We start from the raw sequence: 15,443 nt of genomic DNA on the forward strand, positions 1-15,443 counted from the left end.
TTCTTGGAGTAAATTCTTAGAAATGGAAGACTTGGTGATTTTTGTGTCTTAGACAACATTTTAAAAAATCCTGGCTATAGTAAAAGAGAATTTGGATGAGGGAACAGTTTCTTGCTCTTCCTGTACACTTTCCAGGTTGGAGTCTCTTTAACTTGGGACTCTCACAAGGGAACAGATATCATACCTGAAATGAGGAGCAGCTATGGGGTCATTTCTGTAAATAAAGGTCAGTTTATTTACAGGTCAGTTGGAAAAAGTAGATTCTGGGGGCTGAGTAGACTCTCTCACCATGACAAGACTGTACAGATATGGTTCACAAGTGGTTCTCAATTTTGGCCCCCAGGAGACATTTGGCAATGATGGGAGATATTGTTGCTTGTGATGACTCACGTGGTTGGGTGGAGATGCTACTAGCATCTAGTGGGTAGAGGCCAGGGATGCTGCTAATGTCCTGTGATGCACAGGACAGCCCTTAAAGAAAGAAGGATCTGGCTCAAAGTTCAAGATTCCTACTGAATTTAGGAAACAGTGATGAGGAGCAGAAATAAAAAGTGATCAATGAGTCTCTTGAAAACCATGGAACAGCACTGCAAATTTTATGGTTTTTTTTTTTTTTTTTTTAAATTTTCTCTTTCAAAAGACTCTTCAGTTACCCAATGTATTTGGCATGTCTCAGGCTGATCTACAAACCACATTAGGGGACACACAAGGCTTGTGGAATGTGTGGTCCTACTTGCTCCTGGCTTCTGTTAGGATTAATCTTGATAAGAATGTGTAGTATGTATAGAGGAATTTAGACTGCCTGGATTTTTCTAAGCATAATAGTACAACGATGATGCTAAAAGATTGCCTGAGTTCCTTTTGTGGAACTAAACCAGATGCAAAGGGTCAGCATCCGTCCTTTGAGGCCAGTCTCTGTTCCTTGGGCAGAGCAAAGTAGGTTGTTATATTTGGGACTCCTTAGAGTTTGCTGAGCTGCATGTTCTGGCCGCACTGAATATTTTGATCATGAGTAAGCCAGTCATGATTGTGACAGGCTTAGCTCCCAGCTAAGGTCACAGGAAAAAGATGTTTACTAGGATCAAAGGAAGATAATTGAGGATGTTGCATTTCCTCCATAATGCAATGATTTTACTGTGAAAACATGTCTTAAAGAAGAGGCCTTGAGAGACACGGGAGTGCAGGTGTGTGTGTGCTCATGACAGGGCATGGGCATTGGAGGGGGATGGGCAGAGCTAGAATATCCCACATTTATTAAGGCTTGTCATGGGCAAATTGCTCAATTGCTCTGAGCCTCAGTATTCTCACCTCTAAAGGGGTAAGAAGAGCATTTAACTCATGATGAGCTGGAAAGTTACTAGGTTAGAATCTTGAACTCCTAAATCTCCACCAGCTGCTTGTTGCTGTTGCAAGTTTAGGAGAGGGATTTAGAGAGGGACACTCTGGCAAAAACCCTCTGTTCATCAGTCCAAGGACTTCACTCCAAAATCCCATGCAATTTTTTTGTAAGTGGAGCTGGACCACTTCTGAGACTCAAGGGTTCCTTGTGCATAAATTACACACAGCTCTGGAAAAATGTCCCTTCTGCTGTATGCATTCAAGGAACCAGGAAAAACAGAGAGCCAGTTTTATTGCATAAGCTGTGTGGAGTTTTAGAGAGACCCTGGAGAAGGAGAGATCTGGGAGGGGAGCCCTGTGCTGGTTGATTGCCGTTGCTCCCACCGTCTCTCCTGGCTCCCATCCATTTTGTATCCCTGTCTGTTCTGCATTTTGCCCAAGAAGCTCATCTCTGTGCACTGCATCAGCAAGACTCTCTGGGCACCTGGAGTCATGGGGTTTGACCAGTGAGGGGTATAAACAGGGGACTGAAAGGTAGAAGAGGGTGGTCAGGGGATTCGCAGTCCTGGCTTCTTCCCTACTTCTGGCAGTGGCTGAGCTCTTCTGCAGATGTAGCTCCTGTAGGCTGGTCCCTCTCCCAAGTCTCTAGCTCTTCACTGCACTTTGTAACCACCACTGCCTCTCTTCCTTATGGAGTCTCACTCTGTCGCCCAGGCTGGAGTGCAGTGGCGCGATCTCAGCTCACACCATTCTCCTGCCTCAGCCTCCTGAGTAGCTGGGACTACAGGTGCCTGCCACCACACCTGGCTAATTGTTTTGTTTTGGTTTTTTTTTTTGTATTTTTGGTAGAGACAGGGTTTCACCGTGTTAGCCAGGATAGTCTCGATCTGACCTCGTGATCTGCCCGCATTGGCCTCCCAAAGTGCTGGTATCACAGGCTTTGGGATGGTGAAACATTCCTGCTGTTGCTAGCCCTGGGATACTTCAACATCCCTGCGTGGTTTTTTTCACCCCACCAACACCTTTAATACAGTTGTTTCATTCAACCTTCCATAGTGAAATCGTTTTGAAAGTGTTCTGCTGCCTTCTGCCTGAACACTGATAGGCACATCCTGGAGAGAGAAGAACCCCTAGAGAACTTGATATGTAGCCTTGAGAGTCTTTGAACTTCTCCATTCTGATGCTGAAGCAGCATCCCAGAACTTGGGAAGCTTCCATCCCAATGTCCACATTCTTTTCAGTTTTTTTTTTTTTTTTTTTTTTAAGAAAGGAAGAAGGTGAGAGTGGTGCTGAATTCTCTCTAGAGGTTAGAATGCGCCACTGACAGGGGCTCTTCCTGAGGATAAAATAAAGTACCATGCTGAAAGGATCCAGTATGGTGCCATTTACTAGGCACACAGTAAATGGTAATTGCTGGTATCATGAGGCACTGACTAGTGGTCTCTCAAGGAAACAAGAAGGAAAACATGAAGTCAGCAATGCAGTTAACAACTGAGGGTAACTTTTCAATCTCGCCTTTCAGGGCTGTCATTATGTGTTGGCCGAGGAATGAATTGGATTTACAGGCTCCTTTTTTTTTTTTTTAAAACAACAACAACAACAACAACAACAACAACAACAACAACAAACTTTTATTTTAGGTTGGAGGGTACATGTAAAGGTTCGTTACTCAGATAACCTCATGTCACGAGGGTCTGTTGTACAGATTATTTTATCACCTAGGTATTAAGCCCAGTACCCAATAATTATCTTTTCTGATCCTCTCCCTCCTCTCATCTTCCACCCTCGAGTAGACCCCAGTGTCTCTGTTGTTCCCTTCTTTGTGTTCATGAGTCCTCATCAATTAGCTCCCACTTATAAGTGACAACGTGTGGTATTTGGTTTTCTGTTCCATGTTAGTTTGCTGAGGATAATAGCCTCTGGCTCCATCCATGTTCCTGCAAAATACATGATCTCATTCTTTTTTATAACTGCATAGTATTCCACAGTGTATATGTACCATGGATTCTGTCATTGATGGGCAATGACAGGGTCATTGATTTAGATTGATTCCATTTCTTTGGTATTGTGAATAGTGCTGCAATGAACATTTGCATGCATGTGTCTTTATGGTAGAATAATTTATATTCCTCTGGGTATATACCCAGTAATGGGATTGCTGGGTGGAATGGTAGTTCTGTGTTTAGCTCTTTGGGGAATTACTGTACTGCTTTCCATAGTGGTTGAACTAATTTACATTCCCATCAAAGTGTATAAGTGTTCTCTTTTCTCTGCAATCTCAAACTGGCTCTTTTTGATACCATAGAGACTCATCTCCAAGGATGCTCTTCCTCTTCTTTTTATAATTATCTAAAATAGCTGCATATGTTATTGCCTATTCTAGGGTATTGATGTCAAAAATCAGAGAGTTTGAGGGGAAGAAGAAGTATTTCAGTTGAAAATAATTTATTCTTTCATTAAAAGTAGCCATTGGAGATCAGCATTATGACAGCCTGTAGAATGAGATCATCACAGATGCCAGGCTTTTATAGTATGAAATATGTAGTCAATTCTGACCAAATGTTATCAAAAATTAGATTATTTCAGGGACAAACCATTCTAGCAAAACGTTTATTTTGCATCATGCAGACACAATAAATGTGGTTTTGATTTTATATGAAAACAGCTTAGGAAATCTCTAGTTAATTTTGTCTGCCAATTAATTAATCTCTCTTTTTCTTGACCTGGAATCTTCATTTTCCTTTGGAAAATAATCTCTTCCTCCTCCTACCACCTCTGTCCATGTGATTTAGATGAGATGGATTTTTCTTTGAGCTTTAGGGCTGGGTTGTGATGTAAACCTGGCCAATGGCAACATCACATTTCCTCGGCCAATTGTTGGTTGAGGGATAGGCTCATGATTCAAGCAGAACCAATCAGAATCAAAAGACTGTCATTTCCAGGTTATTTCACTGGAACTGTTGGGAGAGAGAATTTTTTTCCCCCACTAGGACTGCAAAATACAAACCTGAGTTGCTGGAGGCCATCTTTGCAATAAATAAACGTAAGACCCTTCCTGAAAGTGAAGCCAGCAATGTGGGGAGCTGCTCTGTAGGAGGGACAGAGATAAGACCCTGGTGACATTGTTTGGGTACCTAGATCTGGCTTTGGGAATTTTTGTTATTTCAGTGAGTTTCCTTTTACTTGAACCATGTTGAATTAGAGCCTGGCAGTTATAATCTAAATAATATTAACATACCAGATGATTATAGGATTTTCCTGTTGTGACAACTCCCCCGTTTTGACTCTGACCATATGTGTAGATTGTGACTGAAAAGAACTTGTCACTAATTAATCCATCATAATTTTATTGAGCATATACTATAGCAGTCATCATGTAGAGTCCTGGGATATAAAAATCAATAGGGCAAACAAGCTCTCCATCAGATAGACAAATACAAAAAATACATGAGCAAGGTGCCAGCATGGTGGTTAAGAGAGTGGGCTTTGGAGCGTCACTGCCTAGGGCTACTGTGCCACTTACTATTTACTCCACATATTTTGTAACCTCTCTGCCTCTCAGTTTACCCATCTGCAAAATGAGGAGAATAATTGTTGTGAGGACTGTCTTAATCCATTTGAGCTACTATAACAAAATACCAAAAATTGCATAGATTATGACAGAAATTTATTTTACAGTTTTGGAGGCTGGAAAGTAAGATCGAGGTGCCAGCAGATTTGGTGCCTGGTGAGGGCCTGCTTCCCCATTCATAGATGGCCATCTTCTCACTGTGTCTTTGTATGTTGAAAGGAGGTCTTTGGGTCCTTTTTTAAAAAAAATAAGGGCAGGAGTCCCATTTATGAGGGTAGGTCCTTCATGACTTAATTGCTTCCCAAAGGTCCCACCTTCTGACACCATCCCACTGGCGATTAGGTTTCAACATATGACTTTTGAGGCTACACAAACATGCAGACCATAGCAAGGACCAAGTGAGCTGATATATGTAAACCACTCAAAAAGTGCCCAGTGAAAAAGTGATTGCTATTGTTACCATGACTATGCACTGGTTCCCAGATGGCAAGGAAAACACACGTGGTCATCTGTAATTCTCCTTAGGCACAGGGGAAGGGAAAGATTAGAGAAAAGAAAGTAACTTTTGAGCTGAACCTGAAAAGGTGAGGCACCCTAGGGCAAAGTACCCTAGAATTGCAGTTATCTGCATATTCTTGGATAATAATTGCATGTGGGTGACTTTTGAAGATGTGACTGTAAAAGTTTGCAGAAGCTACATCCTCAAGAGCTCAATGCACCATGCTAAATGATGCTTTTATGAATGTTGGGTAGGATAATATCTTTTCCAAGAGATCAAATAATCAAAGGGCTTAAGTAAAAACAGCATTTAACAGTTACCGTAATTCAAAAGTCCAAGGGAAGAGCTGGCTATAGATATGTCTGGATCGGGGTTCAGATGATGATTCCAAGAGCCATTTTCTCTCTTTGTCTCTCTGCTTCATCTGTGCATGGGTCTATTCTTGCATGGTATTATGCTCTGTGTTGGTAATGTGGCTGGTGGAGATTCACAGGCTCAAGTCCAATGGAAAAGAAGGAGATTCTTTTCTATAGTTGTCCCAGCAAAGTTTCATTGACTCTCACAGAGTCATCTGAATCAATTATTTTGGTGAGTGGGATGCTATACTCTGATTAATTAGGCTAGAGATTTACATACTGGAAGTGTCAATTCCACTGAGAAGCTCATAGACTTAGCATGTTAAGGAAGATGGTCCTTCAGAAGGAATTTAGGTATGGATACCAGAAAACAATGTGAAATACACACCTGATGGCAAACCTATAGAAGTTCAAAACACCTTTTATAGTGGAGGGGTTGGGAGGGTCATTGCTGTTTTTTAAGCTGGGAAATGGCATGCACATTTTCATTTTAAAAGGATATACTCAATCTAGTGTGGAGGATGGATTGGAGGGTTGTGGTTGGAGGCAAAGGGCCAGTTACAACGTTTTTCACTGATTGAGGGAAGTGATGATGAATGTATAAATGACACCTTTCGCACCGGGAATGGAAAGGTGCAGTGAATCAGATATGTGCATTTAGTGGCTGGAACCATAAGAATTTTATGCTGGGCAAAATTCAGTAGGGAAGGGAGGAAAGACATTTAGCTTGCACCTTAGGGTTTTGGCTTTGGTGCAAGGTGGGTAATGATGCTATTTACTTAAAGTGGAGCTACACAGAGAGAGAGACAAAGAGAGAAACCTAATGATGTGGTTTGGATGTTTTTGTCCCTTCCAAATTTCATGTTGATATATGACTCCCAATGTTGGAGGTGGGCCTAGTGGGAGGAATTTGGGTCATGGGGGTGGATCCCTCATGAATGGCTTGGTGCTGTCCTCATGCTAATGAGTTTATGTGAGATCAGGTTGCTTAAAAGTGTGACACCTCCCCACTCCGCTCTCTTGATCCCTCTCTCACCATGTGATAGGATGGTGGCACCCTCTTCATCTTCCACCATGATTGGAAGCTTCCTGAGGCCGCACCAGAAGCAGATGCTGGCACCATGCTGCTTGTATGGCCTGCAGAACTGTGAGCCAAAATAAACCTCTTTTCTTTATAAATTACCCAGCCTCAGGTATTCCTTTATAGCAATGCAAATGGACTTACCCAGCTCATATCTAAAATTTATTTACCTTCATGATCTTTTACACAGAGTGGTAGAAAAAAAAGATATTTAGAGTTTATGGAATCTATTTTTTATCATAAGCAACATTATTCACAATGATAAATGACCTGGAAATACCTTTGTGCATTCAGGGGCACAAAGAAACATTTGTGACCTGAAAATATGTAACACAGGCACATGCATTTTCATGTACACACAGTATTATATTAGCCTCATTATTTTCTTTTTTCTTTGTTTTTCCTATTTCTTCTCATCTGCTTTTTACTGCTGTTTTCTTTTTATATCTTAATTTATCTTCATAAGTGACTTTAAACTCTTCTAGAACAAGGTAGTATAGAGTCAATAAATATTGCTTAATACGTACTCATTACAAGTCAGCCTTTACAAAGAACGATCAGAATGAGACTTGGAATTTTTTAAACCAAAATTGTTCTGCTACTTTCTTTATACAAATATTTACAAATGTGGATAAACTGTATCTGCTATTTTTTAATAAAAGACACCTACATTTGTTTAAGATTTGATTTATTTAATACCAAAACAACTCCTCCTTTCTCATGTCAGTTCTCTTTACCATCCCACCAGATATTTCAAAACGAAATTCATCTCAAGGCTTCGAACCAATTAAAGAAAATTCAGTTTTAAAAGCTACTCAAAATAGGCTTTGTAATAAAAGAAACATTTAAAAGATAAGCAAGCAATGTCCAAAAAATGAATGCATTTGTGGATTACGATCAGAAGAAAATTTTAATCACAGTAATCTGTGGTTCATGACTGTCTGCCATAACTTCTCCATTTCCACTTTATCCAGCAAATCCTGTAGTCTTCAAAGGGCCCATATGTTCATTTTTCCCAAATTAGTTACTTCTGTTGGCTATTTTTTATGCTTTACAACTTGGAATTCTATCTTTGGCTATTATTTGTAAGCAGGTGACTACCTCAAACCACCTTTGCTCTCTCCTTTTTTTCTAATATTCATTGTTCTTGGTCTCCTGTACACATGTCCTGACTCAGAAGGAGAGCAATAAGTGCACAAATATGGCAGGCAGATGAAGACAGTGAAAGCAAGATAGGGTTGAAAGACAGGAAAAGTTAGCCTTGCCCTTACACACAACTACTAGATGATTGCAACTTTCATCTGTGTTAATGGCAGTATCCAGCTCTGAAATACACAGGGTCTCCACACTTTCTTATGAATAAACTCTCCAGTTCTCAGGCTGGCTTTCAAAGCTCTTACAAATATGGTCCATTGATTCTGCTTCTGGGTCTCTGTTCTCACTTCATCCCCATCATTACCTCTGTCTCAAGTGTGCTTTTCCCCAACTTGTGCCACTCCAAGTGTCACCCATCACATAAGGTCCAGTGAACAGAGAGGATTTCCCTATCCCTTCTCTGTCACATCCTAATTTGGAAGTAAACATTTCCTCTTCTTTCACAGTATTTCGCCCTTATTTCCAGCCTAGAACTTAGCATATTTTATCATTTTCTCTTCCAAAATTATAGGTATTTTGTGTGTGTGCATGCCATTTCCTTTCTTGTATCCTTGGCAATTTACTAGTCAGAGCTGGCTCCTGCACCATCTGGGAAGTGAGGAGCACCTCTGCCCAGCCGTCCCTCTGTCTGTGAAGTGAGAAGCACCTTTGCCTGGCTGCCATGCAACCCTCCAGGTGTGAAGTGGCAGCCTTGTGTGTGATGCTTCTGCCCTCCCCAAGTTTGCATTTTTGACAGTAAAATTTACTTTTAAATTACAAAATTTAAATTGGGGAAGATTAAAAAAAAGAAATTTACCAGTCAGGGCTATACTATTAATATATTAATCTTAATACTCTTCTGTCTTCACAGAATCTAGCATGGTGATTCAAACATAAGAGGTATGAAAACTATTTATAAGTCAATGAGCAGAGAAAGGAATACATAGAAGGAGGATTGGAAGTTACCAAAAGGGAGGGATGAAGGAAATACTATTACCATAAACCATGGGAACAGTAGATCAGACAGAAACATGGAAGAGAATAATTGAAGAATTGCAGTTCAGTGAAGAACAAGGTGCTGACATAAGCAAGAGTGGGACTAAGGGAGGTGTGAGACTTGGAAGGTATGTCTGTTTACTCAGACGTTTGGTCTCTCTCCCTCCTTCTCCTGTTCATTACTCTCATCAGCTTACTCATAAATCAGTGAACACATGCCTTGCTTTATTTCAGCTAAATACCTAGCAGATCCATGAGAAGCAATGTCTTACCACAATGTAAAGTGGTGCCCATATTTATGAGAAAGCTATTAGGACAAATATTTGTCTTGGGAAACCATCACACTAAAGGATTTACAAGAATCACCTACTGGCTATTTCTCTTCATTTCAATCTTCATTTTTATCACCTCTGCCAGGCCTCCTCTGTCTCTAGATTTTTCACCCCTTCGCTGTTGAGAATACCAATAAGCATTGAGGGTGCAAAGAGAATGCAATGCTGAATTCCTCATTCTCTTTGCATCCATCACACCCACTTAAACACATACACCTTGGCATGATTAGTGTTTTTCCATGTGTAAAAGCTTCTCTGGACCCCAGTCTCAGGAATAGCAGACACTGTGTGCTTTTAGCATCAAATCCATCTGTTTGCTATGCTGCTCATCACACTGAATTGTGATCGTTTGATCACCACACACTAGCCCGTAGGCAGGGGCTTTGTCTTAACTCATTATTAAATCTGATTCAGTGCCACAGTGTCTGGTCCTTACAGGCTCATTAAAGGGTTGTTGAGTGAATATATACAAACATGAAGGAATAAATAATAAAACAAAGACATTTCTCATTTCTCTGTAGCTTGCTTGAAAAATAGTTAGCATCTCTTACCTTTGGTTTTTGACTTACTATATAGCCTTTCGAGAATTGTCAAAGATTTTGGGATGTTATGTTATGTTTCTCTTAAATAACAGACTAAAATATATTTTTGAAGATTTCATGAGGCAATATTATTGCCAACTGGTTTTGTCACTCAGGGCATTTAATAGAAAATTTGTTAATATTGTCTTTAATTTGCTTAAATATTTATGAACGTTGCTTTCAAAAGAATTTATATCTGGGGCTATTCTTTAATAGAATTCATTTTGTTGTGGTTTCAATTTTTCTGTGTTTCATCTTGTTTTGATAAATTCTGCTGGAATTGTCTTTAAAGGCTTTAGAATCTGAGTGGGAGTCTCTTTGGATCCCATTCCTACTTGTTCCACCTTCTGGAACCCCAGATTCAATCAGAGTGTCTACCACAGGGATCTTGGTCCTGATCACAATTCGTCATCTTCTGATATGGAATCTAGATAATCTGTGTCAACGTATAAGAGGAACCCGGAGAATAAGCTGTCTGCCCAACCTGGGTCTGAGAAGAGGCCATTCTGGTCTGTGAAGAAGATCTCCAGCCAGACTTCATCTTCTGGCTGCAGATAGATGACTGTAGACCCCGAAGCCACATCATGGTTTCCTGTGTTGGCATCGAAGGTCTTTATCCGGTACTGCCCATTGTGTACCAGTCCAATTGCCAGATGCTTATTAGCCAATGTGATATCATAAGAAAAGTAATAGATCCCTGGGAAAGCACAGATGAACTTCCCTGTGGCAGGGTTGTAGTGCTCTCCCTCATTGAAGAGGACCTTGTTAAATACAATAGGTAGTCTTTCTTCTGGGTAGCTTGTTGTGATGCCAACAGAAAAGGCGGATTTGAGCACAATGCTTCCACATCTGCAAACTCCAGGCAGCCCTGGGTCCCCTTGTTCTCCTCTGTCTCCCTTTGGTCCAGGAGGACCAACTGGACCTACTTCTCCTTTCTCTCCCTCTGGTCCCATGGGTCCTTTCTTCCCAGTCTCTCCTTGGTCCCCTTTCTCACCGGCAAGACCTAGTGGTCCAGTCTTACCTCTCAAACCTTCAAAAAGAGTATATAGTTTGATTAATAGTTCCTTGAAAGATATAATCACAAACAGTATACCTACGTGGTCCCAGCACATCCCAACTTTGTCTTTTCAGGCTACCTTTAACAGTGTATTACTAAATAATAAATTTTTTTTTTTTTTTTTTTTTTTTGGATATGGAGTCTCACTGTCACCAGGGCTGGAGTGCAGTGGCGTGATCTCAGATCACTGCAACCTCCACCTCCCGGGTTCAAGCGATTCTCCTGCCTCAGCTTCCCAAGTAGCTGGGATTATAGGCACCTGCCACTACGCTCATCTAATTTTTTGTATTTTTAGTAGAGACTGGGTTTCACCATGTTGGCCAGGCTGGTCTCGAACTCCTGACCTCAGGTGATCCGCCTGCCTTGGTCTCCCAAAGTGCTGAGATTTGGGAGGCCTGGGCCACCATGCCCGGCCAGCAGGAGCCTAGCATTCGAAAGCGCATCTGGCACATAGTGAGGGCTCAACATGCTACAATAACCAAAAAACAATGACTGCCACCACCATGCAGTAGCTTCTTTTGTGAGGAGAAAACTGAGTCCCAGACAGGTAAAAAAAACTTGCTTCGGGGGTGGGTGCAGTGGCTCACGCCTGTAATCCCAGCACTTTGGGAGGCCAAGGCGGGCGGATGCCGAGGTCGGGAGATCAAGACCATCCTGGCTAACACGATGAAACTCCATCTCTACTAAAAATACAAAAATTAGCCAGACGTGGTCGTGCACGCCTGTACTCCCAGATACTTAGGAGGCTGAGGGAGCAGAATCGCTTGAACCCGGGAAGTGGAGGTTGCAGCGAGCAGAGATTGCGCCACTGTACATCAGCTCGGGTGACAGTGCGAGACTCAGTCTCAAAAAGAAAAAAAAAAAATTCCTCTGTATCTGGACTAGAATCCAAGCCTTCTTAGTTGAATGATGTTTCCTGTTCATCAAAATGCCTTTTACCTTTGGGGCTGGAGTCAAGAATCTTAAATAGTGTTTGGCTCTGTCACTAAACGGTTGTATCATTTTAGTTAAGTCCCTTAATTTTTCTGAGTCTCTTTATATACAGAAAAAACATAATTGCTATGAAAGAATTTTCACAAATTCCAAATCACCGTACAGGAATATTTTCTGTGTGTCTAAATCTTTATATGTGCAGACCAACTATAGGCTAAATACAGAAAAATGGTGATCCTGGTTGAAGGAAATAAGCAAAATCAATTTAATTTATATAAATGGTTTAAAATTTAAATAGATTATGTATATAACACATTATATATACAATATTTTATATATATAAAATCTATATAAGACATTGATTTTGTATATGACATTGATGTTTTATATATAAAATAGATTATATATAAGACATTGATTCATATATGACATTGACATTTTACATATAAGGCATTGTATAGATATAAAAAAGCAATGATTTTATATATATAACATATTATATATAATATATTGAATATATTTTATATTTAATATTTCATATCTACCATAACCCTTTTAGCAATAATGATAATCAGCAATAAAATTAATGTTACAAATAAAAAAATAAGATTCAAGACCAAAATGAGTTTCCTAACCTGAGATTATTTAAATACAATATACACACATAAGGATACGTAACAGCTCAGAAAGAAAAGTGTAATAAATGTAATATTATATATAACATATATATTATATATAATATATATAATATATAAGCCAATGTGATATCATAAGAAAAGTAATAGATCCCTGGGAAAGCACAGATAAACCTCCCTGTGGCAGGGTTGTAGTGCTCTCCCTCATTGAAGAGGACCTTGTTAAATATAATAGGTAGTCTTTCTTCTGGGTAGCTGGTTGTGATGCCATTATATAATATAATACAATATAATATAATATATATAATATATGTTATATATAATATAACATATTGCTGATGAATTGTGTAGTTTTACTTTACCTATGTATTTATTCTTGAGAACTTTTATTAAGCCAAACCTAAATTTAAATTTTTGGCAAGTCATTTCTTCTCTGGGTTTTAAATGCTCCATTTGTAATAAGGGGAGATTGGATCTAAGTCCAATCCAAACTTACTGGGCAAAGCAGCAAACAGACCTGGGATAAAACCCCAGTTCAGCCATAGATCAGTTAGGTGAATTTTAAGAAAGGGCTTGATCTCTCTGGCTTTAGTTTCCCAGTCCTTGAAATGAAGGTGTTGGACTAGATCGTTTGAGGTCTCACCCTCTTGAAAATTCCTTGATACCAAATCATACACTTTGGGATGCAATTTTACAATGCTGTCCACAAAAACACCTTCACAGCCTGAAAGTTTGGATTTTCTAGAATAACGTTTGTTTGAGATGCTGAATTGGGTGATACATAATCATGGACTAGCTGTAATAATGTATAGTTATTCTTCCTGTTTGTATGAAGAATTTGCTTGCGTGCTTAGGTTCCACATATTAAGAATGGAAAGAAAGGATGAGTCATTGTCCTTCTCCCTATTTAGTCAGATGTATGCTTGGGTAGAGTGGAGGATTATGGGGGTAAGGGTTAGTCTATGTTTAGGTATTGAAACTAGATCAGAAAGGGTTTCTTTATAGTTCTCCATGAAATGGGTCTACCTAGATTTCTTCTTCCTTACCATTTCTTCCTTCCATCCATCCATTCATTCATTCTATCCTTCCATCCATCTATCCATGGATCTATGCATATGTGCATGCATCCAAGTAAACCATCTAACATTAATTGACCATCTACTACATACCAGTCATGGACTAGGGGCTAAGTGAAACATGGGCATGAAAGACATCTGCCCGACCCTCAAATTAGCTGTTATTACTTATGACCTTGGATCTGCAAATATGGGCCATAGTTAAATTCACAAATACCTAAATCCATATGATAAACTGGAATGAATGATCTTTTTCATGAGGTTATTCTAGTGTTATCTGAAGATTTTTATATGGATAGGTACCCAGATTAAATTAAATGCTAATATTATGCTATAGTAATCATTGCAACAGACCGGTGAGGGAGACAGATACTTTAATAGAAAATTTATAACTGAGTGTAATAAACTCTGCATTTCTCATTTAGGATAGGGAAGTTGGACCAAAATTATGCCTGATTGGACATGGTTCGGTTGGATGTGGTGAGGGTATTCACCAAGAGTACGTGAATGAGAAGGCACTTGTAGTGTCATTAAAGGGGAAACAGGGAGCAGGCACTCCCAGCCAGGTTGTGGCCAGTTACAGCCATATTAAAAACACATCCCCAAATCTCCCAGTCTCTTCCTGTAGTTTATAAGTGAGGTACACCTCTCTTCATCAATCACATAGTTATTCTTACCTTTTCTTTCTGAGCTGTTATGTATCCTTATGTGTGTATATTGTATTTAAATAATCTCAGGTTAGGAAAGTCATTTTGTTTTTGAATCTTATTTTTTTCATTTGTAACATTAATTTTATTGCTGATTATCATTATTGCTAATAGGGTTATAGTAGATATTAAATATGAAATGTAAAGGTCCTAGTAAGTTCTTAGTAAATGGTTATTATGATGATGTATTTTAATTATGTCTGTATATATTGGCCTCCCCCACATGAATGTCTGCTTATCAACATAAGAACAATGTCTTATGCTTGCATTCCCAGTGTCTAGAACAGTGTTCTCAACCAGGTGCAATTTTGCACTGTCCACCTTTCTACCCAGTGGATAGCTGGCTACATATAGACAAATTTTGATTGTCAGTTTGGAGAGGAGTGCCACTAGCATCTAGTGGAATGCTATTGAACATCCTACAATGCACAGAACAGTGACTCCACGGTAAATAATTATTCTACCCCAGTTCTCATTAGTGTAGAGGTTGAGAAATACTGGGAGAATAATATTGGATAGTAATAGGTGCACAGAAATATTATTGAATGAATAATGCCTGGATACATGGATGAATGAATGGATCTATGAATGTGGTGGTATCGCTGACCTCATATATGGTTAAAACGGTAGCAGTTCTGAACATTTAATTTAATCTGAATGCATATCCACATATACGTCTTTAACATTAGAACTACCTCATGCAATGAATTACCAATGTCTAGTTAATTATATGGCTTTGGCTAGTCACAAATTTAGCTGTGACTCATATTTGCAGATCAAAATTTAATAAGTTATAACATTTCCTGAGTTTTTATCACATGGCAGTTATCCTGTGGAGGGTTTTGCATGTACTCTTGCCATTAAACTTAACAATCACCCTTATTACCACCAACTTACAAATGAGGAAACTGAGCCTCAAGGAGGATATGTGGCCAAGGATACTAGATTAGTCATTGAAAGAGCTAAGATCTGAGCCAAAGTCTTTCTGACTCCAATGTTTGTTTGTATAGCCACTACGTTATTGCTTCCAGACCCAAACAAAAAGCAATATATAACTATAATCCTGGTGTTATTATAGGATTTCAAGAATATTCATAATTATGACTCAATGTAACTTGTATTCACAGGTGTTACCTTACACATGTCT

The 15,443-nt window shown here is 39.4% G+C and overlaps 1 protein-coding gene across 3 annotated transcripts in view; it reads right to left on the reverse strand.

Moving 5' to 3' along the window:
* Positions 1-8,216: 8,216 nt before the first annotated feature.
* The window catches only part of LOC105487915 (C1q and TNF related 7), a 107,000-nt gene continuing 99,773 nt past the window's right edge, over positions 8,217-15,443 (reverse strand). For all 3 annotated transcript variants that reach the window (XM_011751586.3, XM_011751587.3, XM_011751588.3), the window contains exon 3: positions 8,217-10,918. In XM_011751586.3, the coding sequence (XP_011749888.2) occupies positions 10,287-10,918 (632 nt within the window). In that variant the 3' untranslated portion in view covers positions 8,217-10,286. The remainder of the gene's footprint in view (positions 10,919-15,443) is intronic.

Source organism: Macaca nemestrina, chromosome 3, assembly GCF_043159975.1.
Source record: "Macaca nemestrina isolate mMacNem1 chromosome 3, mMacNem.hap1, whole genome shotgun sequence".
NCBI classification, from domain to species: Eukaryota; Metazoa; Chordata; class Mammalia; order Primates; family Cercopithecidae; genus Macaca; species Macaca nemestrina.